Genomic DNA, 27,095 nt, shown 5'->3' on the forward strand with positions numbered 1-27,095 from the left:
TGGTCCCCTTGTGACAAGACCCAAGTGGGCCTTCTGGGAAGCAACCCACCTTGGACATCCACCTTGGTCTATATCTTTCCCACTGGAAAAACCGTAGGCCCAGGGTACTCTCTTAGTGTGGTTCTGTCCCTGCCTTGGAGAGGTGATGTGGTCAGAGTGTAGCCATTCCTCTTACCTTTCTAATGTAGTCCTTTTCAGTCTCTGTGGTCCAGGAGGGTTCTTCAACCTCACTGCTGTGTTCTGTGATTTTCACAATAAGTGTCATGTCCATGGATAGTTGCAGGTTGGTCTTCCTGTGAAGGGTGCTACAGTTAGCAACAACTTGAGTCACTGTCTCAGTGACATCACTCCCCAAAAGACAACATTTATAATAAGAAAAGGAGGAACAGGAAAAAGATATTCACAGTACACATATTTGACAAAGGGAATGTATCTAGAATATGTGAAGACCTCTTATAACTCAGTAAGACAAACACCCCTGTTAAAAAACTTTGAATAGACACTTTACAAAGGAAGATATCTAATTGAACAATAAATAAATGAAATGATATTCAACATTATTAGTCTTTAGAGAAATGAAAATTTAAGCTAAAATTTATAATTATGTGATTTGTTTTAAGTCACTGTTTTTCAGCTGTCTCTAATAAGAATCATATTTGAAACTATTTTAAACTGTTGATGACTTTGAAAATTTTATATGTTAAGGTACTTTTCCCCTCTTATTTCTGCTTGCAGTACTTATTGTGGACCAAGATGCAAAAGAGTAGTAACCAAATGTGAGAATATAACTGGTTTCTAGGTTTTTTCTAGACTTAAGGAATCACATTCTGGAGTTGGGGCTCTGGAATCTGCATTTCTACAGGCGTTCTAGATGATTAAGAAAGATACAGGTAGACCACAGAGCATTCTTTAAGAAGTACTGGGCCAAAGAGTACCTTTTGTTTAGGTACTAATTGCCTTTAGGAAAACATTTTAAATTTCCTGGTTTAAACAAATTCCCAAAGCTCCAAGAAGGCTTTATTTGCTTCATTTGGGAGCTACCTGCTTAACTTGGACCTCACAGTCCACCAAGCAACATAGACCATGTCTCACAAGAAAGATTTTTTGTATCTTCTCAGTTGTTCCCTTGCTTGAAGTCAGAAAATAGTCCTTATGCATCTCCTTATCCCCAAATAAATAATAAAAGGAATAACAATATTTGAGACTTTGAGAACAAATACAATCACTGTAGGAAGCATAAAATCATCCAATATTCTATTATAACGTCTCAGTCTGTTTCTTTGAAATTGGCAAAGAATACCATTTTTTACATTGCCTTTGCCCCAATTTATTTTTCAACATTAAAGACTTGCAAACATTTGCTTTCTGTTAATAAAACGCTAAACAATGTCATGCCCTTTTATTTTTTTTTTTTAACGTTTATTTATTTTTGAGACAGAGACAGAGCATGAACAGGGGAGGATCAGAGAGAGAGGGAGACACAGAATCTGAAACAGGCTCCAGAATCTGAGCGGTCAGCACAGAGCCCGACGCGGGGCTCGAACTCACGGACCGTGAGATCATGACCTGAGCCGAAGTCGGACACTCAACCGACTGAGCCACCCAGGCGCCCCTGTCATGCCCTTTTAAAATAAGCGTAGTAGTGGGACGCCTGGGTGGCTTGGTTAAGCGTCCAACTTCAGCTCAGGTCATGATCTCATGGTTCGTGGGTTCGACCCCGCATTGCGCTCTGTGCTGACAGCTCAGAGCCTGGAGCCTATTTCAGATTCTGTATCTCCCTCTCTCTCTGCCCCTCCCCCGCCCGCACTCTGTCTCCCTCTGTCTCAAAAATAAACATTAAAAAAAATTTTATTATTTTTTTATTTTTTTGACAGAGAGAGACAGAGGACGAGCAGGGGAGGGGCAGAGAGAGAGGGAGACACAGAATCGGAAGCAGGCTCCAGGCTCTGAGCTGTCAGCACAGAGCCCGACCCAGGGCTCAAACTCACAGACTGCAAGATCATGACCTGAGCCGAAGTCGGACACTCAACCGACTGAGCCACCCAGGCGCCCCTAAAAGAAATTTGTTGAAATAAGCATAGTAGCAAACATCTCTGTCAGCTGTGGATACATGACAGCTATGTCATTGAATTTTGGGGTTTTTTTTAAATAAGATTATACCTGTGACAACTTGTGTTGTACCCACTCAAATATTAAACCGTTTCTTAGACATAAATCTGCTATTGTTTTGAAAATACATGTTTGTTTATGAGGGAATCATCTTTATGTATTTTTCCCCTCTCATATTTTGTGAGAAATCTGTAAATAACAAATGTCAGACACCACTTCTGTGGAGCACTTTTTGGGAGGTCTTAGCCCACTTAAAGCATAAAAAATGAAAACAAGGGGCACCCGGCTGGCTCAGTCAGATAAACATCTGACTTCGGCTCAGGTCATGATCTCACATTTGTGGGTTCAAGCCTTGCGTCAGACTCTGTGCTGACAGCTCAGAGCCTAGAGCCTGCTTCAGATTCTGGGTCTTCCGCTTTCTCAGTCCCTCCCTCACTTGCGCCCTGTCTCTCTCTGTCTCTCAAACAATAAAACATTAAAAAAATTTTTTTAATAAATTTTTAAAAAATGGAAACAAGTTCTAAGGATTTAAAAGGAAGAAATAGAATTGCCATTGCTTGCAGATGATTTGTCTACAGAGGTAATCAAAGATAGTGATCATTTTGGCAGCACAGGTATTGACAGGAAAATCTAAGGGAATCTATAGACAAACTATTAGAATCAACTTGCCAAAGTGACTTGGGTATGAGATCAGTACACAAAAATCAGCAACTTTAAAAAATAAAAATGTAAAAAAAAGTCATTAACTTTTTTTTTTAAGTCAGTAATTTTTTTATGGAAAGTAATAACCATATATATCCAGCAGCCTACTTAACATCTCATTTAGATAAGACATCTCAAATTTAAATGTCTAAAACCATAAGTACTCTTGAACGTGTAAACTGTCTATCCTTCCTCACTTCTTACCCACACCTCCTATGTCATGACTACATATCTGGTTTCTCAGGCCAAAATTTTAGAATTAAGTCATTCTTGATTTCTCTCCTTTCTCTCACGTTCCAAAACCAATCCATCAGCATGACCTATTGCCTTTACCTTCCAAATACATTCAGAGAAGAGCCATTTCTCGCCACACTGCCTTGCACTCCCACAGACCACTGCTACCATCATCCCCTCTTGTCTGGACTACTGCAAGACTCCCTTGCTGTCACTCTGGGGCTCCTACAACATACAGCATCTAGAATTAACCTTGTCAGATGCGTCAGATCACGTCACTCCCTTGATGAAAACACGACAAAGGCTTTTTGTTACACTTAGAATAAAATGCAGGCTCCTGAAAGGAGACGTGACCTTTGTACTTCTCTGATCTCAGCTCCTACTTCCACCCCCTCCTTCCCGTCACTCTGGCCACTTCGGCCTTCTGTTCCTCAACATGCCAAGGTATGTCTCCTTTCTTCCCCCGGATCTCCACCACTCAGGTCTTGGCTGCAGCACCCCTCCTCACAGAAGGCTTCTCTATTCCTACCGTGTTTGGTCTGTCTCTTTGTATGTCCCATCATTACCTTGTAGGTTCTACTTTTGTCTCCCCTACTGGGATGTTAGTGCGATGAGAGCAGGCTCTTTGCCTTGTTCCCATAGCACTGGCCACTAGACAGCCCCAAGCATTCACTACCTTTGTGTTGAGTCAGTGGGGGTGTGCATGTTTTTTGTTTTTGTTTTTGATCTTACCTGACCACTTTAGATGCTTCCATTTGCAACTTGGGGAATAGATTCTCATTTCTGTGAGAGAAAAAAAAAAACTATATCTTAATCTTCTTTATATCTCTAGCATCTAATACAGTCAATGTTTATATATATAAATTAATGACATATACATATGCTTCATGCATTATACTTTTCCCCCTTGATTGGATTAAGACTTTGTATGTTTGAGTTTCACACCCTTGAAACTGATGAGCTGGTCGGCATCCCTTGATTTAAAGGTGCCAGAGAGTATCCTTGTTATATTATGCCTAAGGAGAGCAGAAATCAAAAGAGAGTAGATTCTTTACCTCTCACTGCAAGTGGCTCCTGTCTTGGGGGCGCTTGTGCCTTCTTTGTTCCAGTGTCTTTAGATTTTTGCAAAGTAGGATCTTAGATTTTTTGTAAAGTAGAATCTTAAATTTGCTGTTTTCCTCCTTATTTGTGTTTTTCATCTTTTCTGTTCAGCATATGTAGAGGGATTATCAAGCTAAAAACTCTTTTAGACATTACTTTAGCACATTGATTCTACTACTCAGACTATGTAATCTTTGCAGAGTTGAGTTAAAGCTAAATTTGCAACATATTCTCAATGTCCTTGTCTATTTCTAATATATTTCTAATGTATCATTTGAAGCTTGTGTTCTTGTGAATTATGGTAATGGAAATAAAGTCTTACAAAATGGTTTTGCTCTAACATCATTTCTTAAAATACAAGAGAAAGATAAACATTCACTATTTAGAAATGTTAGTGGCTTCCTGAATTTTTTACTTTCTCTGTGCTTAAACAGATGACTAGAGGCATGTGGACATCCCCACATCCTCCTGGTCATTTCTATATTGCATCATTGTTAGGGCGTGTCATGGTGATGTTTAGGAGGTTTGCTGTTCAGAAATCTGTTTTGGTGAGAAGTTCTAGTATCAAGTGGGAAAGTTAGAAATGATATTCATATATTTAGGCTAAGATGTTATAGATCGATGTGTTCCGAACTCTCAAATGAAAAAGCTATTTCAGTTCCTAAAACTTTGTCCCCAAATTCATTTTTGTTTAGTTCCTTTGACACTCTTGTTACGATGTGATTGTGGTTTTTGTCTGTATACTGTATTGTCTGCCAAGGATGTGTAGTTGTGTTGACTATTTATTGTTCATTGTGCAGGTATCAAAAAATACAAGTGAACATATTTAGATATGTTGGTATCAACTATATCAACCAAATAAATTTCAACATTGAATCTACTTGAGCATTTTCTGCTTTCACATACCTTTGAATAGGAAAAATACTCCCTTTTCTTCATTTTTTAAAACGTACATTTCTTGATTTCATCTAATAAGAAAAGTAATGCACAATCCTGATAGGACATTAGACTCCATTCTTCCTAAAGATGACAGTCTCCTTCCATCAAATATAAGAGATTGAAGGAAACATGGCATGTATTTTGATCTTCATAAAAGAGTTCATTATTTTCTAACTAACAGTGAGTTTTCTCTCTACAGTAAAATTGTCTTTGAGTATGTTCTCTCATCCTAGAGTGGACCAGAATGGAGACTAATGAACCATTCTGAGATTATTAGGGCACGAGCAGTATTTATGGCGGCACCTGAAGGCAGGGAGAGGAGGTCAGCATACAACACCAAAATTGTTAGGCTCAAACACCGAGTATTCGTACTTAGAAAGTATTCTTTCTTGTGACAGAATTCAAGTGTCTGACTTCAGTTTGGGGATATATATTTTAAAGAATTATTTCTTACGCTGTTTTCTTTTTACTTACAGTATATCTCTGTACCGGGGTAATTGCAGACCTATACGATTTGAGCCACCAATGCTGGATTTCCATGAACAGTAAGTTTAAAATTTTCAGACCATAGTTTTTCATTAAACTATTATTTGTATTTTATGCATGCATCTGTCTTGCTTTTCACCCATGTTGTCTCTATGAGAAAGTTACATTCTAAAGTCGTCAAGGAAACCGTGTTGTTGAATATGGTTTGAAAATGGGAAGCAAGTATCTATTATGAGTATTAACTTCTGAAGTTTGAAAGATAACTACCTATAGAGTCCCTGGTTCAAAGGATCTTATATTCAGGAGCTGCATGAAACTTTTAGGTTACTTTTCTGATTAGCACTTTATCTCCACTTTTATTATGTAAGTTTTCCATGTGGATATAGAAAGATACAGTATTTATTTGTTTGCATGTGCTTTTAAAGTGCAAACTTCTGTGTATCACCAAATAAATATTATCAGTAACCCAAAAGGACAAACAAAAGAAAATCCTGCAGAGAGTTGCGATTCAACCACAGAATTGCTTCCTCAAACCAGATTTCTGGCTTCCCTTCTACCTCTGGGTATCAGGTTTTGCACATCTCAGATACACTGGGGAGAAGACAAGTCTTCATCTGTATTTGGTTCCAACCTAATTTAGCAAGTAGATAAAGAGAATATCTTAGTGATATAACTGCTAGACTAATGACACTCTGGTAAGTTAGGAGAAAAAAAGAATTTGAAAGGTAAGTGATAGAGAAACTGTATGTAGCTCTCTTTTGATTCAGTTAATGAAATTTGTAATTTTCTTTAGTGTTGTCAAAATTGTAATTAGTCATTTTTTATTATAGTAAACACATTAGGTTTGAATAATTTATTTCCAATCTCAAACCTGGAATAATCAAATACACTAATTATATTTGTGTAGAACCACGTTAGAGTAGTTAGCATTAATAGCAAGATATCTGATAGCAGCCCCCGTCTTCTAAGGAGATTATATTCTGACACAGATCATGGATTTGGGTGGTGGGAGTGCACAGAAAAGTTCGTGTGATTCCTTGGGCATTTCTACATGGAATCAATATTTTGGAATAGTCATTATGTAAGCAAAATTGACTTCTGGGGTGTCTGGGTGGCTCAGTTTAAGCATCTGACTCTTGATCTCAGCTCAGGTCTTGATTTCAGGATGATGAGTTCAAGCCCCATATAGGGCTCCACACTGGGTATGGAGCCTACTTAGAAAAAAAAAAATTTGACTTCTGGGTGTTAGATTTAAAGACCATAATGTTCTGGGAGGCCTGGGTGGCTCAGTTGGTTCAACACCCAACTCTTGATTTCTGCTTAGGTCAAGATCTCAAAGTTCGTGAGATAGAGCCCACATCAGGCTCTGCGCTGACAGCACAGAGCCTGCTTGGGATTCTATCGCTCCTTCCCTCTCTGCCTGTCTCTCTCTCTCTCTCTCTCTCTCTCTCACTTTCTCTCTTTCAAAATAAATAATAAACATTTAAACAAAGAAAAGACCATAGTGTTTAGATAGGAAACACATCACTATCATTTCTTATAAAAACGGTTTAGGTACAATGTCGAGATTGCAAGGAACATAAAGTAGAGCCTTAATCCATTCATAGTAATGTGTCACCCACAGTCTCCTTCTGTCAGATGTAAGAGATTTAAAGAAATATGGCACATACTTTGATCTTCATAAAAGAGTTCATTATTTTCTAACAGTGAGTTTTATCTCTACAGTAAAATTCTCTTTAAGTATGTTCTCTCATCCTAGAGTGGACCAGAACAGAGACTAATGAAGAAACATTCTGATATTAGGGCATGAGCAGTATTTATAGTGATGCATGAGGGCAGGGAGAGGAGGTCAGCCTACAACACTGAAACTATTAGTCTCAAGCACCAGGTATTCTTACTTGGAAAGCTTAACAGTAACTATTCTGGAGAGATCTTGTCAAAAGTTATATCCAGCCCTTTTCACTTTCTATAATTTGTTTTTTTAGAGAGTTTTATAAATTTTATACATCACTTGAGATAAAGACATTTTCAGCTGTACAAAATGCCTAAATAGAAATTAGGAATTCCTGTTCCAAATTCTCTCTCCCTGGATCCTTTAAATAATGGCCCATCCCTGAAATAGGAGAAATTGAGATAATGTCACACAGGATTCTGGACTAGTGATTTTAACCTTTTTTTGAGGACTAGATGAAAGCTGTGAACCTCTTCCTTTCTCTCTCCAAACTCACACAAAGACACACAGTTGTATACAAATGGCATCTTGCACACAGGTTCAGGGATTTTCTAGACATCCCTCTCAAGGTCCATACCAGATCCTTCAGAGCTAGTGAGGAATTCCTGTTCTAGGCCACAGATTATTAAATCACCACCACAGAACTTACTGGGATTTTGCTTATTATTATGCTAGCAGTGCACGTCCACTGTAGTAAACTTAGAAGATACTTACCAAGGGAAAGAAGAAAATAAAAAATTACCAACAGTTCAGCCCCTCAGAAACATTAACATTGAACTTTTATAGTTCAAGTCCTTTTTCCATACCTCTATATTTATTTATCGAGTCACAAAAAACATAACCATATTTTCTGAACACAAACTGTTTTATAACCTGCTTTCTAAACATAATACAGTGTATTTTCTTCTTTATTCCATTGAATTATCTGTTACTTTATTTTATGGTATTAAAGGACATTAAATTGTAAGGATAGATCTGTTAAATTCATTTATTTTTTTATATTGTTTTAAGTTTAATTCTTATCAGTGCTGAAGCTAATGATTTAAATACAGCATGACTATATCCTCAGGAGAAAGTCCTAAGAATGGAGTTGTAAAATGAAATGATATGCAGAATATAAAGGTTTTCAATTAATATTTAGGCTAGAGAATAATTTGGTGTCATGCACAAAGAGAACTGGTAAGAATAAGTGAATTAATATGTGACTAGAGAGGGAATAGATGGGATTTCCTTAAGAGCCTGGAACTGAAATCTCATGAGCTGAGAGAAAGTGTGGAAGTTTATTGAAAGTGTGTGAGTGGACAGGTGAACTCCAGTGCAAGCAAGGTTCAGGCAATACAGTGAAGAAAATTATTTGAAGCCTAGCATGAGGTCCTAGGTATAGCACAGGAAATGAATATAGTAGGTTACTAGACTATTCCCTAAGCCAGCAAATTTACATGCTACTCCCAAAATAGTGGAAAGGAAAAAAAAAAAAAAAAAGGAAAGCCATTCTACCATTTTAAACTTCTCTTTGTCCAGTCTGAGAGCACTGAATGGAGTTTGTTTTTTCTCACAAAGGTAGAAGTGGATCTGTAGAAGTAGGAGTTGGGGGCAGATGTGAACACATGTATATTAGGGTTCAGTCAAAGTTTTTATATGACTGTGTGAGTATATATATGTGTGGAGTTTTTATGAGGAATTGGTTTATACAGTGTGGTAACTGGTTAAGTCCAAAGTGTACAGGGGCAAGCAGTCAGGAATGGAAGATCATGAGTAGTCTGGAACCCCAGGGGCAGGAACTTAAAGCTTGATATCCACAGGCAGGTTCTCAGGGAAGATGCTGAGGAAGCAGAACAATTGCAGATCCATCTGTTATTTGGAGTCTCTTAGGTAAGGCCTAACTTCTCTTTGAAAGGGCTTCCAACTAGTTAAAAGAGGTCTACATAATCTCTCTTTTAATTAATTTGAAGTCAGCTGCTTAGGGACTTGAATTATCTCTGCAGAGTCCCTTCCCAGCAGCACCTACATTGGTGTTTGAGTGAATAACTGGGAGAAGGTATATGTATGCTACAAAATGGCGGCTGCCTCCCTTCCATGTTCCAGCTCTCAGGAGAGAGCATCACGTGTAACCCACCCTACGCAGAAATGTATGAGGGAATTCTGGGGACTATAGTTCAGCCCACTCCAGTTCATAGACCACAAAACCACCACATGGATGTAAATAAAGAGGTTACTGAATTTTGAATTTTGACCCTACAAGATTGCAGATAATGTGACTGGAAGAATTTGCCCAGCAGTTTAGAGCTAAGTTTCTTTTTATGAAACTTGAAAGTAGTTTTAGTACAAAAAGAGTGAAGTTGTGCGTTTTCACTGCAGAAAGTAAATTTTCAGTGGGTTAGGAAGTAACTGATTGTTACTAAAGGATTTCAGGGGACAGATTTTTTTTTTCCACTCTAAAAAAGAGACTTAAAAAAGAAATACCTCTCTTCCATGCTGAATATTGTCTGCAGGCAATACCTGGGGTACTATGGGAACCATGTTGCAATTAGGGGTGCTAGTCTAAGGATAGAGCCAGCAAAATTTGTCTGAAAGTGGAAAGAACTTGCGTCCTTGATTATAGTGTTGAATTAATCGACCCTGGAACTGCCCTACTTTAGGTCTTCTTGTTGGATAACACTAATCTTGTCTTTCTTGATCTCTTGTAGAGTACGTGGCACCGCTGACTTCTTCCTCCTTCTCAGATCTTTGTCGGCCTCTATCCTTGTGAACTCACTCTGTGTTTTTCTCCTGTGTCTAAAGCTCTTTTTTTCTAGTCTCTTTCAGGGTTCTGTTCCCTGTCTGTCCCCTAACTATAGCTGCTTCTCTTTCCTCAGCCCCTTTTAGCCAACTCCACGTTTTTTACGGGGTGATCTCTTCCATGCCCTTGGCATATGCCTATGGTTTCCCAATCTGTGTCTCACCCCTCTCCCCCTACCACTTCCCTTGTGTTTGCAACAACACCTTAAACTCAGTGTGTCCTGCTTTTCTGTATTTCCAATCTCTGTGAATGGTACCAGTTAGTCACCAAAGCCAGAAATCCTGATGCTTTCTGGATTCTTTCCTTTACCTCAAAGCACTCCATCCCTTCCCCCCCCAAAATCCATTACCAGAATTCTATCAGTTGTTCATATCTGCTTTTCTCTAATCTTGATTTCTCACCTTTCTCCTCTTAATTCAGGCCCTCTCATCATTTCTTATCTAGACTCTTACCACATGCCTGCCTTTTTCCAATTTATGATCTATACTGTCAACAGAGAAATCTTTTTACTATCCAAATCTAACCATGTCATTTCCTGTATGCTTTCCCATAAAAAATCCTTTGATGGTTCCTGATGTCTTTAGGATAAATACTGAATTTCTCAATATAAAATCTGTCCTTTACCTTTCTCCTGTATGACCCCACCCTAAACCACCCCTGTGGAGCACTACTTACCATTTCCTGAAGTAACTGGGCTTTCCAAGCTCAGGCATGTTGTACATACTTTGAGTCTCCCCTGTAAAAAGAATTCTGTGGACACTTTCATATAATAAAAAAAAAAAAAAAAGAAAGAAAAAAGGGAGAAAGGACAGGTAATAAATGTGCCCTTAACCTAAATTCAAAAATAAATATTTTTGCCATATTTACTTCATATTTTTGTCCATTTTAAATCATTTGAGAGTAGTGGACATAATGCTATTTTACTCCAATACTCTTGAGCACACATTTCCGTATATAAGAACATGCTACATAGCTATAGTAGTATTACTTGTAAGAAAATTAACAGTAGTTACAGGGTGCCTTTAATCCCTCTGTTTTGGTTAGTGCTGTAGTTGTTTGGTTCTAAGTAATAGAAATCTGACTGAAACTACAGAGGCAAAAATGAACATATATTAGAAGGAATACTGAGGACTGTAATATATCTGCAGAAAGGTCAGAGATACAGCTACGACCCAGAGACAACAGGATCCATGTTATCACACCGCCAGGAGTCTTCTCTCTGTCTTGTATCTCTGCCCCACTCTGTATTGGCTTATTCTCTCCCACTGCCAATAGCCTTTTCCTATGACGATGAAAACAAATCCACTGACTGCTCTTCAGACCTATTTTCTGTAGCCTCCCTCTATCACTGCATTCATAGCTTCTTTTCCCTTAGTTTGAAAAATCTCAAGAGTAGCACACTAATAACCTATGGTTAGATCATATATGAACCCCACCAGACAAACAAGGAGAGTATTTGATAGTGAACATGCCTTCCAGGTGCTGTCCCTATGTTTATTAGGGTTTCACCCAGTGCAGAGAAATCATACAATGGGCAGATACTCCATTTGGAGTCCACTACAACCTCCTTGGCCTGTTGAATCCCTAATGACCTTTAGTAGTGTAGAGGACTCCTCTTCTCTGTACAGCAAGCCTTCCCCAGCCTGCCTAGCAGAGGTCGAAAGTGCCTTCTGTCTGCTTCCATGGTGTTGTGTTCACCTCACAGAGGTGGGATGGATCCCGACCCAAAGTTTGGGTCAGCTGTCAAGACTGATAATGTCACATGCACACACACCAAGTTTATTATATTCACAGAATGAAGCATGCAGGGTGGACTCCCCAGCAAGTCTGAAAAATGCCCTTTAGAGTGCAGAGAAAGGAGACTAGCTTGGCTTTTATTGGCAGGAAGGAGTTGGTGAGGCTGGGGCAAACTTGCAAAGTTTGAACTTCTCACTAGATCCGAGAGAGAGAGAGAGAGAGAGAGAACTGGCTTTCTTATCTGCTTGCCCAGGTGTGGGATGTAATCAAACATCAGAAATGAAATTAGAGTCTTCATTATTCATGACATCTACTGACTTATGTCAGTGCGCTGGGTTTTGCTCTAATTGTCTGTTTAGATGTCTGTTTCCCTGCTAGACCAGGCTGTGAAGATAATTTACCTATTTATTTTTGTGTCTCTGGTACATGTTTCACACTCAGCACTTTTGAAAAATTTTATTTTAGAAAGAGAACATGAGTGGGAGAGAGGGGCAAAGGAGAGAGAGAGAGAGAGAGAATCCAAAGCAGGCTCCACGCTCAGTACAGAACCCAACACAAGGCTTGATCCCATGGCCCTGGGATCATAATCTGAGCCAAAAGCAAGAGTTGGACGCTCAACCCAATGAGCCACCCAGGTGCTGCACCACACTTAACACTTACATATGGTACATTATCTTATTTAAAAAAAATTTTTTAATGTCTATTTTTGAGAGAGAGACAAAGACAGAGCACGAGCCGGGGAGGGGCAGAGAGAGAGGGAGTCGCAGAATCTGAGGCAGACTCCAGGCTCTGAGCTGTCAGCACAGAGCCTGACATGGGGCTCGAACCCACGAACTGTGAGATCATGACCTGAGCTGAAGTCTGATGCTTAACCGACTGAGCCACCCAGGTGCCCCTTCAGTAAATTAAGTCCAACAAGATTGCCTGTTGATTTCTTGATTTCAGTTAACTTAATTTTACATTCTCAAGTGATTTTGTCAGACTACAATGAATATTTGTTCTACCTTTTCTACTTGATCCGGCAGTGTACTGACTTAATAATGCCCATGCTGGAAATGTTTCATTGTCTTGATATGTATAGCAATAATTTAAGGACTTGAGAAGAATATCCTTAACAGAACACTTTACAGTATTTTTCCAAAAAGTGTAAGTAGTTATCATTGCTTACTACCTTGACTCATACACTGAAGTTTTGCCTTGTATGTTTTCTGTGACCTATTTCCATTGCTTGTGGTCATTTTTGGTAAATCGGTTTTAAAACACCCTTTGCAGTATCTGGAACAACTTTCAATTGGATAGAATTTACCATTCCAAGTTGTATCTGATGGTCATCCAGGGCTTCCAGGAGAGTTTCAGGCCTCTTAGCAAGGATGCCACTCTAGTACCCTGGCTGCTTTCTAGACCCCCCTGTAACTGACTCCTCTCACTACTTTGCTCATTCCTACTGCCCTCTAGAGCTTCTTTCGTAGTAAATCATGTTAACTTTCTTCAAAAATAGGCTTTCTTTGTTTTCATCTATTACATTTCAATTGATTGTGTAATTCTACCTCTTTTCCCCTCTCCCCTCCCTTCCCCCCATCTCTCTATTAACAGTTAGTTGGAACAGTCTGGGCATGACCACCTCCCCGCATCCCTCTGCACCCCCCTCAGTTATTTATGCCAGTGCTGTTAAATATTTTTCTGTTTCCATAACAACAACTTTTTTCAAACATTTGTTGCAGAGTGCAGAAAGATGCTTTGGGTAAAAACTTGGTTTGCTGAGTTCTTTGGTTTATGTAATTATTAAGTACAGAAAATCTTGATTTCAAATCTAAAGCTTAAAATGGAGACCTAATGGCTTAAAGAAAGATGGAAACTGTTGCTTAAAATGGAGGTCTTTATTTTCAAGTTAAATTCAGTTCTTGAAAGGTGTTTCTTCCAGTCACTTTTTCATAGTCCAGTAGAATCAAGTAGGTTCTCTTCTAAAGAGATGTTTGGTGCCTTTTAGCTTTTCAAGTTTCTAACTATTCCACCAACAGCCCCCTCAGCCCTCAATCTAAAATGTGCTTAAGAAGATGTTCAGATTTTGTGGTAATTGAGTGGTACAGAGGACTGCATATTGATTTGACCCAGTTTCCTGCCAAAAGTTGTGTTTGGTAGAGTGCTGTGTCACTGTCATTCATAAGGTTTGTCTGAGGGCACTTGCTCAGCCATTTTTTCAGCTGTTTCCTGGCATTGCGTTGTCTTTCTGTGGCATGGGAAACTCGCCATTGACCACAAAATTGCAGCTTACTTTTCAAGCCGGTCTCTAGTTCATAACTTATTCTTCCTAATTCTTTTGTGCCTCAGACTCTTCTGAAATATGGACAGTCAGTAGCTCTGCACAGACAGCACAGAGAACAGCTGTATATTTGATTCCACTTGGTTTATCTATAAATAATTCACACTGTCCTCTTTGGCCCTCCTTTGGTCTTTGGAGTAGGTGACAATGGAAACAAACAGAACTGGCACTGTAAGCATTTGAAAATCTTTTTTTTATTTTAAAATCTTACTGTCTAGGAGCGCCCAGGTGGTTCAGTTGGTTAAACATCTGACTTTGGGTCAGGTCATGATTTCATGGCTTGTGATTTGAGCCTCATGTCAGGCTCTGTGCTGACAGCTCAGCCTAAAGCCTGCTTTGGATTCTGTCTCTCTTTCTCTTTCTGCCCCTCCCCCGCTCATGCTCTGTCTCTCTCTGTCTCTCAAAAATGAATAGACGTTAAAAAAAAAAAAATTTAAATCTCACCTGTCTAGCCAAGTGTCTCGCATGCTGTTTATGACAGGCAGAATTCTAAGATGGCCTCCCAAATTCCTGCCCTCCAGGGTGCACACACACACACCTTCTCCCAGTCAAACATGAATCTAGATGTTGCTGTGAAGGATTTTGGAAATGTAATTAAGATCCCAAATCAGTTGGCCTTTAAAACAGGGAAATAATCTGTGAGGCTGAGATGATGTCATGAGCCCTCCACATTTGGCTGTAAGAGTCATAGACAGAAATGGCAGTGATTTCAAGAGAGGTGTTGATGTAAGGGAGTTTGTTGTGCCGGTTTTGGAAATGGAAAGGGCCATATGGCAAGAGACTGGAAGCAACCTAAATATCACCAATAACCTGAATGAGCCTGGAAGATGTGTGAGTGAGACCCTAAGCAGATCAAGCAGTCATGCTGGGCCTGGACTTCTGATTTACAGACCTATAAGATAATAAATGGGTGTCATTTTAAGCCTCTAAGTTTGTGGTAATTTGTTGTGTAGCAGAAAACTAATTGCTCTGCTTATTTATTTACAAGTAAGCATGCATTAGTACTTGACCAGAGTTTTTCATGGTTTAGTGTGACTTCTCTTTTCAGTCCCCCATTTTATCATGGATTCTGTTCACAACTCCAAAGGAACAGAAGAGAGGGAGAGGGAGGGGCAGGGGAAGCTGTTTTAATATGAGGTCTGTAAGCAGTTCTGTCCTAGGAGGACTCCTTCTGCTTCCTGTGGTGTGGACTGCCCAGAGCTGCAGGAAGCCTGCTCTGTCCAAGCCTGCATAACTAGAGTGGCCTACTGATACCCTTCCTGAGATGTTCCCTCTGTTCTTGTTACTACAAACTTCTTTGAACAGCACGAGTAGATGACCCTTCTCCCCTGAGCAAAGATTCATTTCTGTAGGGTGTGTCATTTCCTCTTTGATCCCTGGAAGAAAGGGCAAGACCAGCCTCAGCAGCATTGCAAATCAAGCATTCTGATCCACTCCCCCTGCCAGGCTCCTTATGCCTCCAAGCTTGTTTCCTTACCCCGGAGTCCTCTCCTACAGAAGGCCATCTTCAGTCGTCTTCTTGAAGGATCCCCCAGATTACCTGTCCGTCTTATACCGTGTCTTCTTTATCTTAACTGAGATTGATTACACTGAGGTCATTGGAGGGAAAACGTGAAGATCGAATTCACAGGGAGTGAATGACTGGTTGCCAGTCACCCTGCAGGACATTTGAATTTTGAATTGTGAAAGAGTGTAGTGGTAAACTTTCAGGATGTAAGGACATTTTTGTTTCCGTGTACTGTTATTCTATTTATATATCTATATAAAGCTTGAGAAAAAAGAATTTTATCTTCCATGTTGTCTTTGTACAGCTCCCTGCAGCATCACACACAAAATTTGAGACCCCAGCTGGCTCTGTACCTATTTCCCTAACTGTTTCATGGTCCTGTGACCCCCACCTGCAATTGATGAGCCTGTTGGTTAAGGGGTCTAGCTCCCGAGAAAGTCTCGGGAGCAAGAGGAATTCCACTGAGTTTGAAGAGCTTCTGAGGGCGATCAGCTTCCTACTTCCTAACCCTAAATGTGTTGTTACAAGCCTCCTGCAGATACCCCTCTGCCCTGCCTCAGGACCTAAGCCCTGTTCTGCCTTTGGTTTTTTTTTCCTCACAGTTGGACTCTTAAGCCACAGAAAGATTGTAGACCTCATGGTGGCTGGACTGTAAGCCATGAAATTATTTTGGACCAGTTTTTTGCTTCTACATCCTTCCCACTTGTGACAAGAGTTTGTAGCATCTGCAGTGTTGAGCTCTCAGAAGGGAAATATGACTTGGTGTTTAGCCCTTAGAGGCACCAGAAAACATTAACCTCAACAAGAAAACTTCATGTCATCATTATAAAGAAATTCTCAAATGATGTGTAAAATAAACCATAGTGTAAACCATTATCAAAACCTTTAAAATGGGTTAAGTGTTATAAAAGACAGCTAATAGTTCTTTACAAATTGGTAAACCTTATCTAGATGAACCTGACTTTTTTGTGTAATATGGAACAAGAGACTGTCATTCCATTGTAGAAAAGACAAAATGTTTAAAATAATCCAAGATTAGGGGCGCCTGGGTAGCTCAGTCATTTAAGCCTCCAACTCTTGATTTCTGCTCAGGTCATGATCTCACAGTCGTGAGATTGAGCCCCACTTCAGGTTCCACACTGAGTGTGGAGTCTGCTTAAGATTCCCTTCCTCTCCCTCTGCCCCTCTGTCACTTGCACTCTTTCTCTCTCTCAAAAAATAAAATTTTACAAATGACAACATTTAAAATAATCCAAGATTAAAGTATAGACAAAGCTGCAAAAAAAATGAGTAAAGGGGTGGTAAATTGATTTTGATGTTGATTTAGATGATAAGGAATTTGAAAATCAGGTGAAATAATGTGACTATATTAAAAGTCAGATTCAATACATGAAATTCTGACCAACTTTTGACTTTAAGGATTTTGGAGAAAAAAAAAAAAGTGAAGCCCTAATGAGGACGTTAAACAGAAACCTTAAGGAAACAAACTAATCTTTCTACTTGGACAATAAAATGACCTTTGATTTTATTTATTGTAATGTTTAATTATAATACTTCTGTCCTGAGTTCTCTAATATTCTGTTTTGTGTAACATTTGTTAAAGTACTTTTCAAATTGAATTCTTGGGAGATCATATTTAATATATGGGCTGTCTCTTGACTAAACAGGATTCGGCATCGTACAGTTATATAAGAATCACCTGTAAAAATAAGCCAACATCATGATAAAGCTGGCTTACATGTAGGCCTTCAGCAAATACCTTTTAACTCATTGACCTCAAGTAACAAAACCATCTTAACTGATGGTCACTCTAAACCAAAAAAAAAAAAAAAAAAAAACCTCCAAATGCTTTATTCTAGTTTTATATGGTGATGCTTAATAATTATAGAGTAGTATTGCTTTCCATAGTATTCTCATTACTTTACCATCACGCTGTTTACTTTTTTCATGAAATATACACATAGAAAAATGCATAAAGTATATATGTAGTTTTACATATGCTACCTAGTCAGATATTATTATATATTTTTAGTTTATGTAATTATGTTTCAGTATACAGATACTGTGATATAAATCATTCTGGGGGGGGGGGTTGTTGTTTTTTGTTTGTTTGTTTTTTTGGCTGTATTGAGATGTAATTAACATAACATTGTAAAAGTTTAGGTACATAACATATTGATTTGATATACTTACACATTACAAAATGATTAGCATGGTAAGGTTAACACTGTCGTCACAGCACATAATTACCACTCTCTTTTGTGGTAAGAACATTTAAGGTTTTAGCAACTTTCAAGTACATAATACAGTATTAACAACTATAATCACTATACTGGACATTAGAACCCTAGAACGTATTCATCTTCTAACTAGAGGTTTGTACTCTTTGACCAACATCTCTCTCTTCGCTCCCCCCCCCCTTACCCCTGGTAGCCACCACTGTTTGTCTTTCTCTGTCTAACTTCATTTAGCATAATGCCCCCAAGGTCCATCCATGTTGTTGCAAGTGGCAGGATGTCCTTTCTTGTGGCTGAATAATATTCCATTGCATATAAGCATACCATATCTTCTTTATCCATTCATCCATTGACAGACACTTAGATTATTTCCATTCCTTGGCTATTGTGAGTAATGCTGCAGTGAACATAGGAGTGCAGATATCTCTTTGAGATCTTGTTTTCATTTCCTTTGGATATGGGAAGAAATAAGATTGCTGGATCATGTGGTAATTCTGTTATTAACTTTTGAGGAACCTCCATATTGTTTCCATAGTGGCTGCATAGTTCCTTCTTTTTCTTACGTTTTTAAAGCTTCATTTTTGTTAGATGTCCATCTGTTCTCTTATTTCTAACCATAGCAAAGAATCCACATTTTACCCATAACTCCTTCTTTAGTGGCTATACATATTATCTCTAATACCCTACCGCCACAAACAGCCCTGAAGTGAATACTTTTGCAGGTTCACTTATGGACTTTCATGAGGATTTCTTTGGAATATAAGGCCAGGAGAGGAATGCATAGGTCATAAAGTGTGAGTACACTTCACTGTCTAGGTGTTGCCTGGTTGCTTTTGTGCTTATCTGTGCCTTCCTATATTTCCACATCCCTTGTATTTGTACTAATGCTTAACATCAGCCAACTTTCTGTTTTTGCTAGTTAAATAGGGATAATGTGGTACTTCATCATTAATTTTGTATTTCTCTGATTGCTATTAAGTTACAGTATCCATCTTTTTATATGCTTATTGGCCTTTTGGGTTTCCTCTTCTGTGAATTGCCTGTTCATATCTTTTGACCTTTTTTCTTTCGGGATTCTTACTAACTTGTTAGAAATTCCTTTTGTAAGCTAGAAATAACTTTAAAGTCTAAAGATATATTTAGATATTGTAAATATCTTTTCCCAGCTTGTCACCTGTTCACTTTTCCCATCCCATACTTTGTTGAATCAGAAAGTCTTAATGTTTTCCCCAAATTTTGAAAAATTTAAAAGTTCAGAAAAGTTGGAAGAATAATATGGTGAATACCTATATAATCTTTATCTAGGTTCACCAAGAGTCAACCTTTAGCACATTTACTGTCTCTTCTACACACACACACACACACAACACACACACACAGAGACTACTTTTTTTTTTTAAGTAAATGTGGACATCCTGCTACTTCATCCCTGTGTCCATTAGTATGTAAATCCTAAGGGACAGACATAACCATATTCAGTTTTCCCTAATCGCCAAAAATATGTCCATTATTGTATACGGTCCCCCAACCAGGATCAAATCAAGGATGACACATTGTATTTGGTTGGTTGGTGTCTTTAATCTTTCTTTAAACTACCTTTCTCCTTTTTTTCATTTATAAGATAGAATTTTTTGTAGTTCAGATCAGTTGATGTATAGAATAGTCCACAAACTGGATTTGCCTCATTATTCTTCATGATTAGAATCAGGCTAAATACTTTTGTCAAGAACATTATATAGATAATGTATATTTCCCATCACATAACATCAGGCAGCCAATAAGGCCCATATTTCTAATTGTTAATGATGCTGAGTTTGAGTACTTCCTAAGGTACTCTCTACCAGATTCTGTACATTGTAAAGGTACCTTTTCCTTTTTGTAATTAGTAAGTAATATGTGGGGTTAATAACATGTTCTCCAGCAACCTTTCATTTTAATAGTTCTACCTACTTATCATATTATTGACTCTTGCCTAAATCATTTACTACATTGATAATTGCAAAATGGTGATTTCTTTTTTTCCTCAGATTCTAGCAGGTTTTTTTTTTCATTTAGGAGCCAAGATTTTTCTGTGAAAAGTATCGTCCTCTCTTTTTCCTTTGACTGTCACTATAAACAAAAGGTCAGCAAATTATGGCCCTTGCCACCCATTTTTGTAAATAAAAGTTTTATTGGAACATAATCATACATGCTCATTTACACTTTATGGTTGCTTTTACACAACATTGGCAGAGTTGAGTGTTATGACAGAGATTGCATAGTCTGTAAAGTCTAAAGTATTTACTGTCTGGCCCTTTACAGAAAAAGGTTGTTGATCCCAATTATAGACTCATATATTCTCTTCTTTATTTAATGTGTTATAACCCTTTGCTTTCACTGTTCTTTTTGTTCCAAATTTTATAAATTTTCCCAGTAGAAGCCTGTTTAAGCTGATTTCTATCATTTTTTGTAAGTTCCATTAAGCTTTGAACATTTCTTTGCTTTCTGATTCTAGACTTCCTTCTGTTTTCATTGTCCTAGACCTGGAATGAGCCAAAAGTATGAGAAGTCCTGGTTTCTTTTTAGGGGAAATGACATTTCAAACCCATATCTGGGCACCAAAGTGTGCTTATTGCTCTGGATGTCATTGCTTCTAGGCTTTTGTGAAAAGATCTATAGAGGAACATAGGCGTATACTATATAAATGAATATATGCAAGTCATGTCCCATACTGATAATTCTAATTCATATTTTACCAATTCAGATCCAGAGTCATAGAGTTCTTCCTCATTATTCCCCATTTTGTATCTGCATCTTATTTTTCCACAAAATAATTATTAGAATATTACCTTTAAATATTTGGTAAAATTTGACAGTAAAGTACCCATGGACTGGAATTTTCTTTGTGGGAAGGTTTTAAATTATGAATTTAATTTCTTAAGTAGTTTTATTTTTTGTAATGCTTACATTTTTTTTTTCTTATTTTACCAGTTTTGGTAAGCTGTGTTTTTTTCTGGGAGTTTGGTAGTTTTAGGATAATTTTTAAATTTACTAACATAAAGTTGTTAATATTGTTTTAATGTTTGCAGTATCTGTAGCGATACCTCCTTTTATCATTGCTCATACTGATATTTTGTGCCATCTCTTTTTTCTCTCTCAGTCTTGCCAGGTAGTTGTCAACTTACTAGTTTTTTACCCCCAAGAAGGGTGAACTTCTGACTTCATAGATCATCTCTGTTTTACGTGTTTTATTACATTGATTTCCATACTTGCTTTTATCCATTTTTTACTTGTATCTTCTTTAGATTTAATTTGCTGTTCTTTTTCTCATGACATGGATGCTTAGTTCATTAAATTTTAGGCTTTTTTTTTTTCTTCAAATATATACATTTTAATTCATGAATTTTTCTTTAAGCACAGAATCAAGTTTATTTTACAAGCTTTTAATAAGTTAAGTTTTTAATTTTCATTCCAGATAGTTCTTAATTTTTATTCAGATTTTGTCTTTGATCCATGGGTTATTTACACATGCATTGATCTATTTACATATTTATAGAAAATCAAGTTATCTTTTCTTGTTGATTTCTGTTTAACTGGGCCAAGACTAGAAAATTCTGCATATAAAAGAGTTTTATAGAAGGGATAGAATAGAAAATAACTAGCAAGATGGTACTTTAACCAGATCAATAATTACATTAATTGTACATATAAATAGTCTAAACACACCAATTAAAAGACCAAGATTTTCAGATTAAAAAAGCAAGACTCAACTAACAATAGAAACCCAAAATATAGGAAGCAAAACTGACAGAACTGAAGGGAAAAGTAGACAATTCAGCACTAATAGAGACTTTAGTACCCCACTTTCAATAATGGATAGACCGTCTAAGCAAGAGATAACAAAAGAAACAGAAGACCTGAAAACAGTTCAATGCCATTAGACATCTATAGAACATTCCACTCAACAACAAAGTACTTACACTGCTCACACACACAAAGAACGTTCTCCAAGATAAACTGTATGTTAGACCATAATGTAAGCCCCTATAAATCTGGAAGTCATACAAAGTATGTTCTCTGATAACTTCATTCTTTAATTAAATAAATTGGCAAGCAATAAAAAAAAAAGAATCTTGAGATATTAAACAACATATTCTTTAATAATGAATCAAAGAAGAAAATCAAGAAAGGAATTAGAAAATGCTTTCAGATAAGTGAAAAGAAAATATACCAGAATTTATGGGGTACAGCAAAAGCGTTGCTCAGAAAGAAACTTACAGCTATAAATGTCTTAATCAGCAAAGAAAAAAAATCTCAAATCAGATATCTAACCTTCCACCTTGAGAAACTAGGAAAAGAAAAGCAAAATAAAAAATAATTAGAAAGAAATAATAAAGACTAGAGAAGAAATAAATGAAATAAATGAAAAACAGCAGAGAATATTAACAGAAATTGGTTCTTTCAAAACAGCAACAAATTTGACAAACCCTTAGCTAAATTAAGCAATAAAGAGAAAAAGACTCAAGTTACTAAAACCAGGAATGAAAGAGGTGATCTTTGTATAGAATATAACCTTACAGAAATAAAAAAGGATTGGGGCACCTGGGTGGCTCAGTCGGTTAAGCATCCAACTCTTGATTTTGGCTCAGGTCATGATCTCATGGTTCGTGAGATCAAGCACCTTGTCAGTCTCTGCACTTGTAGAATGCACTCTACAAGTGCAAAGCCTGCTTGGGACTCTCTCTCTCCCTCTCTCTCTCCCCTCTCCCACTCATGCTCTCTCTCTTTCTCAAAATAAATAAATAAACTTAAAAAGAAATAAAAAAGGATTATAAAGGAATACCATGAACAACTGTATGCTAACAAGTTCATTAACTTAGTTGAAATAGACAAATTCCTGAAAAGACACAAATTTCCAAAACTGACCTAAGAAGAAATAGGAAATCTGAATAGACTTATAACAAGAGTTTGAATTAGTAATCAAAAAACTTCCCAAATGAAAGCTCTGACTCACAGAAAGCCTTATTGATTAATTTTATAAAAAATTCAAGAAGAATTAATACCAGTCCATCATAAACTCTTCCAAACAATAGAAGAGTGAACATTTCCCAACTCTGTATGTTAGGCCTGCATTACCCTTATACCAATATCACACAAAGACACTATAAGAAAACTACAGACCAATACTCCATGTGTTAAAATTCCTCCACAAAATAATAAAATATCTAAAAAAGATTATATACCATGGCCAAGTGGCATTTGTTCCAAGAATGCAAGGTTAATTTAACATCTGAAATTCAATTAATGTAATATACCATGTTAATAGAATAAATGGGAAACATGTGAGTATGTCAGTAAATAACACACACAGAAAAGGTTTTGAATAATACATCCTTTCATGATAATAACACTCAAAAAACTAAGAATAGAAGAGAATTTCCTCAGCCTGATAAAGAGCTTCTATGAAAGTCACATAGTTAACATTCTGTTTAATGGTGAAAGACTGAAAGCTTTCCCCCTACATCCAGAACAGGGCAGTTATGCAAGAAAAAGAAACAGTAGGCACCCAGACTGGAAAGGAAAAAGCATCTCTATTTTCAGATGTTATACTCTTGTATATAGAAAATGATAAGCAGTCCACTTTTAAAAACTTGGAATGAGTGAGTTCAAGGTTACAGGATATAAGATCAATATACAAAATTATATTTCTCTACACTAGCAATGAGCAATTTAAAATTAAGAAAACAATTCATTTATAATAAATCAAAAAGAATAAAATACTTAGCTATAAATTTAGCAAAAGTAGTGCAAGACCTATATATTAAAAACAACAAACCATTGTCAAAAGAAATTAAAGAACTATAAATAAATGGAAGCCATTTCATATTCAGAAATCAGAGGACACAAATAAAGATGGCAGTACTCCCTAAATTGATCTATGAATTCAACAAAATTCCCATCAAAATACCAACTGACATTTTTGTAGAAATGGACAGGCTGATCTTAAAATGGACATGAAATCAGAGGGATTCAGAACAGCCATTCTTTTTTTTTTTTAATTTTTTTTTTAACGTTTTATTTATTTTTGAGACAGGGAGAGACAGAGCATGAACAGGGGAGGGTCAGAGAGAGGGAGACACAGAATCTGAAACAGGCTCCGGGCTCTGAGCTGTCAGCACAGAGCCTGACGCAGGGCTCAAACTCATGGACCGCGAGATCATGACCTAAGCCAAAGTCGGCTGCTTAACCGACTGAGCCACCCAGGCACCCCCAGAACAGCCATTCTTTTAAAAGGAGACCAACATTGGAGAATTTTTAGTGCCCAATATTAGAAACCTATAAGTTTTAGTAGTCAAGACACTGTGACACTGCCATAAAGATAGACATATAGGTAAACAGAAAAGAATTTAGGTTCCAGAAATAGAAATTTACATTTATTGCCAATTGATTTTGACAAGAGTGCCAAAACAATTAAATAGAGAAAGAACAGTCTTTGCAACAAATGGTGCTGGGCCAACTGGGTATCCACATGCAAAAGAATTAAGTTGCACGCCTGCCTTAGAGCATACACAAAAATTAATTCAAAGTATACAATAGAGCTAAATGTAAATGTCATAAAGCTGAACTATAAAAGCTTTAGAAGACAAGATTGGAATATATGAACATATCTCCATTATCCATTGGTTTATGCAATGATTTCTTAGCTATGACCCTAGAAGCACAAGTGATAAAAGACAAAATATACAAATTGAATTACATAAAAATTAAAAACTTTTGTACTGCATGCAAATGATACCATCAAGAAAGTTTGGGGCACCTGGGTGCCTCAGTCAGTTAAGCGTCCGAATTTGGCTCAGGTCATGCTCTCACAGGTCGTGGGTTTGAGCCCTGCGTTGGGCTCCATGCTGACAGCTCAGAGCCTGGAGCCTGCTTCAGATTCTTTGTCTCCCTCTCTCTCTCTGTCCCTCCCCCACTCACACTCTGGCTCTGTCTCTCTCTCAAAAATAAATAAACGTAAAAAAAAAAAAAAAAAAGACAGAGAGAAAACAGTCCACACAATGGGAGAAAATACTTGGAAAAAATCTCATAAGATACTTAGATCCACAATATATAAAACTCTTGCAACTCCTTAAATTTTATTCTCTGTTTAAATACAGTGTTTCCTTATCTCTCCTTGTTGACACTTCATGAACCCTTTCAGTCAAGAATTCATCTTTTTTTAAAGTTTGGGTTTTACCAGGGCACCAACTTCGGCTCAGGTCATGATCTCACAGCTCATGGGTTCGAGTCCTGCGTCAGGCTCTGTGCTAACAGCCCCTGTGCTAACAGCCCTTGCTTATGCTGTGTCTCTCTCTGTCTCTCAAAAATAAATAAACATTAAAAAAAAAAAGTTTGGGTTTTACCCATTAATTTTGTCCATATTCCTTAAATATTCCTATAGTCCACCTTCCAAATATTACCATTTCTAGGTGTGCCCTACATATCTGCTTCTCGCTTTTTTTTTTTAGCTCGGTCTTTTAAAATATTCTGAGTATGTATTTTTTTCTTGCTGAATTGTGAGCTAAATTGTCAATCCGATCTTCCAACTCACTAAGAGATTTTTACCTACCTTTATACATTGTACTTTTATACTAATAATTTCTTTTGTTTTCTGTATGATTTCTTGCTTCATTTTACTAATATCTTGCCATATCTCCTTAAGTATATCACACTGTGCTTGTTTAGTTCCTGGTTCAACTTTTCCAACTTCAGGTGTGTGTTACTCAGCCTTTACCAGGTTATGCTATGACCACAACCAACCCAAAGTCTTAGTGGGATGTAGGCTAAAAGCAGCACTCCGGAGATAGGCCATTTCTTGGAAAAAGAATACAAGACGACTTTAAAACTTAATGTTACATGTCACTTTTGCTCACATTTCATTGACCAAAGAAAATCATGTGGCCAAGCCTAATGTTGAAGTAGAATTCTCTCACAGGTTCAGTCAGCAGATTGGGAATACCACAGTTTATCACAACATTGTATGTTTTCTAATTCTACTCCTCATGGAGTTAACTTAAGAGCTCCTGTCTTGTAGTGCATATTGAGGAAGGGCAGAATAGAAAGACTTGGTCTTTGTCTCTTGTGAATTTAAGAAGGGAGATGATCCCCAAGGTAGAAAGACTCAGTTCCCCACACACATACATGTAAAAACTATTAATTGTCCTGTTTGCCACCACTGTATCTGATAGTGCTTAGGCAGAAGCATCTGGGTGGAGATGTAAATGTAATCAAATAGCCCTTGGTCTTTGGACTACCAAAGAGGAGTTAGAGGCAGGTGTGCTCCAGGGTAGCTGATTATCAGCTTCTTAGCTCTCTAAGCCTCTCTGCTATTCTAGGTTGAAAGGGCAAGCTCTGATTGTTCCAGGGCAAGCAAGGAAAGAAGGAATTGGAGAACAGAGTTTTGAAGCCTTCTTTTACCCTAGCCTCTCATTGTCAGCTTAGGCTATTCTTTGTCCTTCACTTTTCCCCACCTGCCAGTTCAAGGCAACCTTCTGTTCCCCCCAGGGTTTCTTACTGTTTTTTAGTTAATCCTTGGAATCAGTACCTTCCTCTAACTTCTAAATTTTTCCAGGATTGTTGTTGGGGGGTGGGTGGGTTCAAGGAGAGCCAGGAGCATGAATAAAATAAAAACATGGACCAGGGGGTACCTGGGTGGCTCAATTGGTTAAGCATCTGACTCTTGCTTGGTTTCAGCTCAGGTCATGACCTCACAATTCATGAGTTTGAGCCCCACATCGGGCTCCAAGCTGACAGTGCAGAGCCTGCTTGGGGTTTGTTCGTTCTCTCTTTCTCTCTCTCTTTCTCTCTCTCTCTCTCAAAATCAAAAATATTTTAAAACAAAAACACGTGGACCAGAATGGTTGCCTGAGGAGAGGACCTTGTGAAAGAAGTTGCATTTGAATTAGAAAATGAGGATTTGGATTGGAATAGGGGGATAGGGAGGAAAACAGAGCAAAGAGATTGGTAAAGCCATGGGGGCTATGCACATGAAACCAGCCTGATCCAGGTTGGAAGGTTTAGATTGTGAAAACATAGGGAGTTAGTTACTTGTTTAGGTCAGGTGATGTCAGGGTAGGGAGGATCTTAATTTCCACTAAGGCACGGGGGGAGAAAAGGGAAGGGATGGAAGCTCACCCGTGCACACTCTTACCAAGTGCCTCTGCTAGATAATATGGAAAATATGGAGTACACGT

At 37.7% G+C, this 27,095-nt stretch overlaps 1 protein-coding gene across 1 annotated transcript in view; it reads left to right on the top strand.

Annotated features, from left to right (window-relative positions):
• Nucleotides 1-27,095, top strand: part of TMEM131 (transmembrane protein 131) — a 235,913-nt gene that overhangs the window by 106,874 nt on the left and 101,944 nt on the right. Inside the window, exon 4 of the mRNA XM_027072610.2 lies at nt 5,562-5,630. Within this exon, the coding sequence (XP_026928411.1) occupies nt 5,562-5,630 (69 nt within the window). The remainder of the gene's footprint in view (nt 1-5,561; nt 5,631-27,095) is intronic.

The sequence above is a fragment of the Acinonyx jubatus genome, chromosome A3 (genome assembly GCF_027475565.1).
Source record: "Acinonyx jubatus isolate Ajub_Pintada_27869175 chromosome A3, VMU_Ajub_asm_v1.0, whole genome shotgun sequence".
Classification (NCBI taxonomy): Eukaryota; Metazoa; Chordata; class Mammalia; order Carnivora; family Felidae; genus Acinonyx; species Acinonyx jubatus.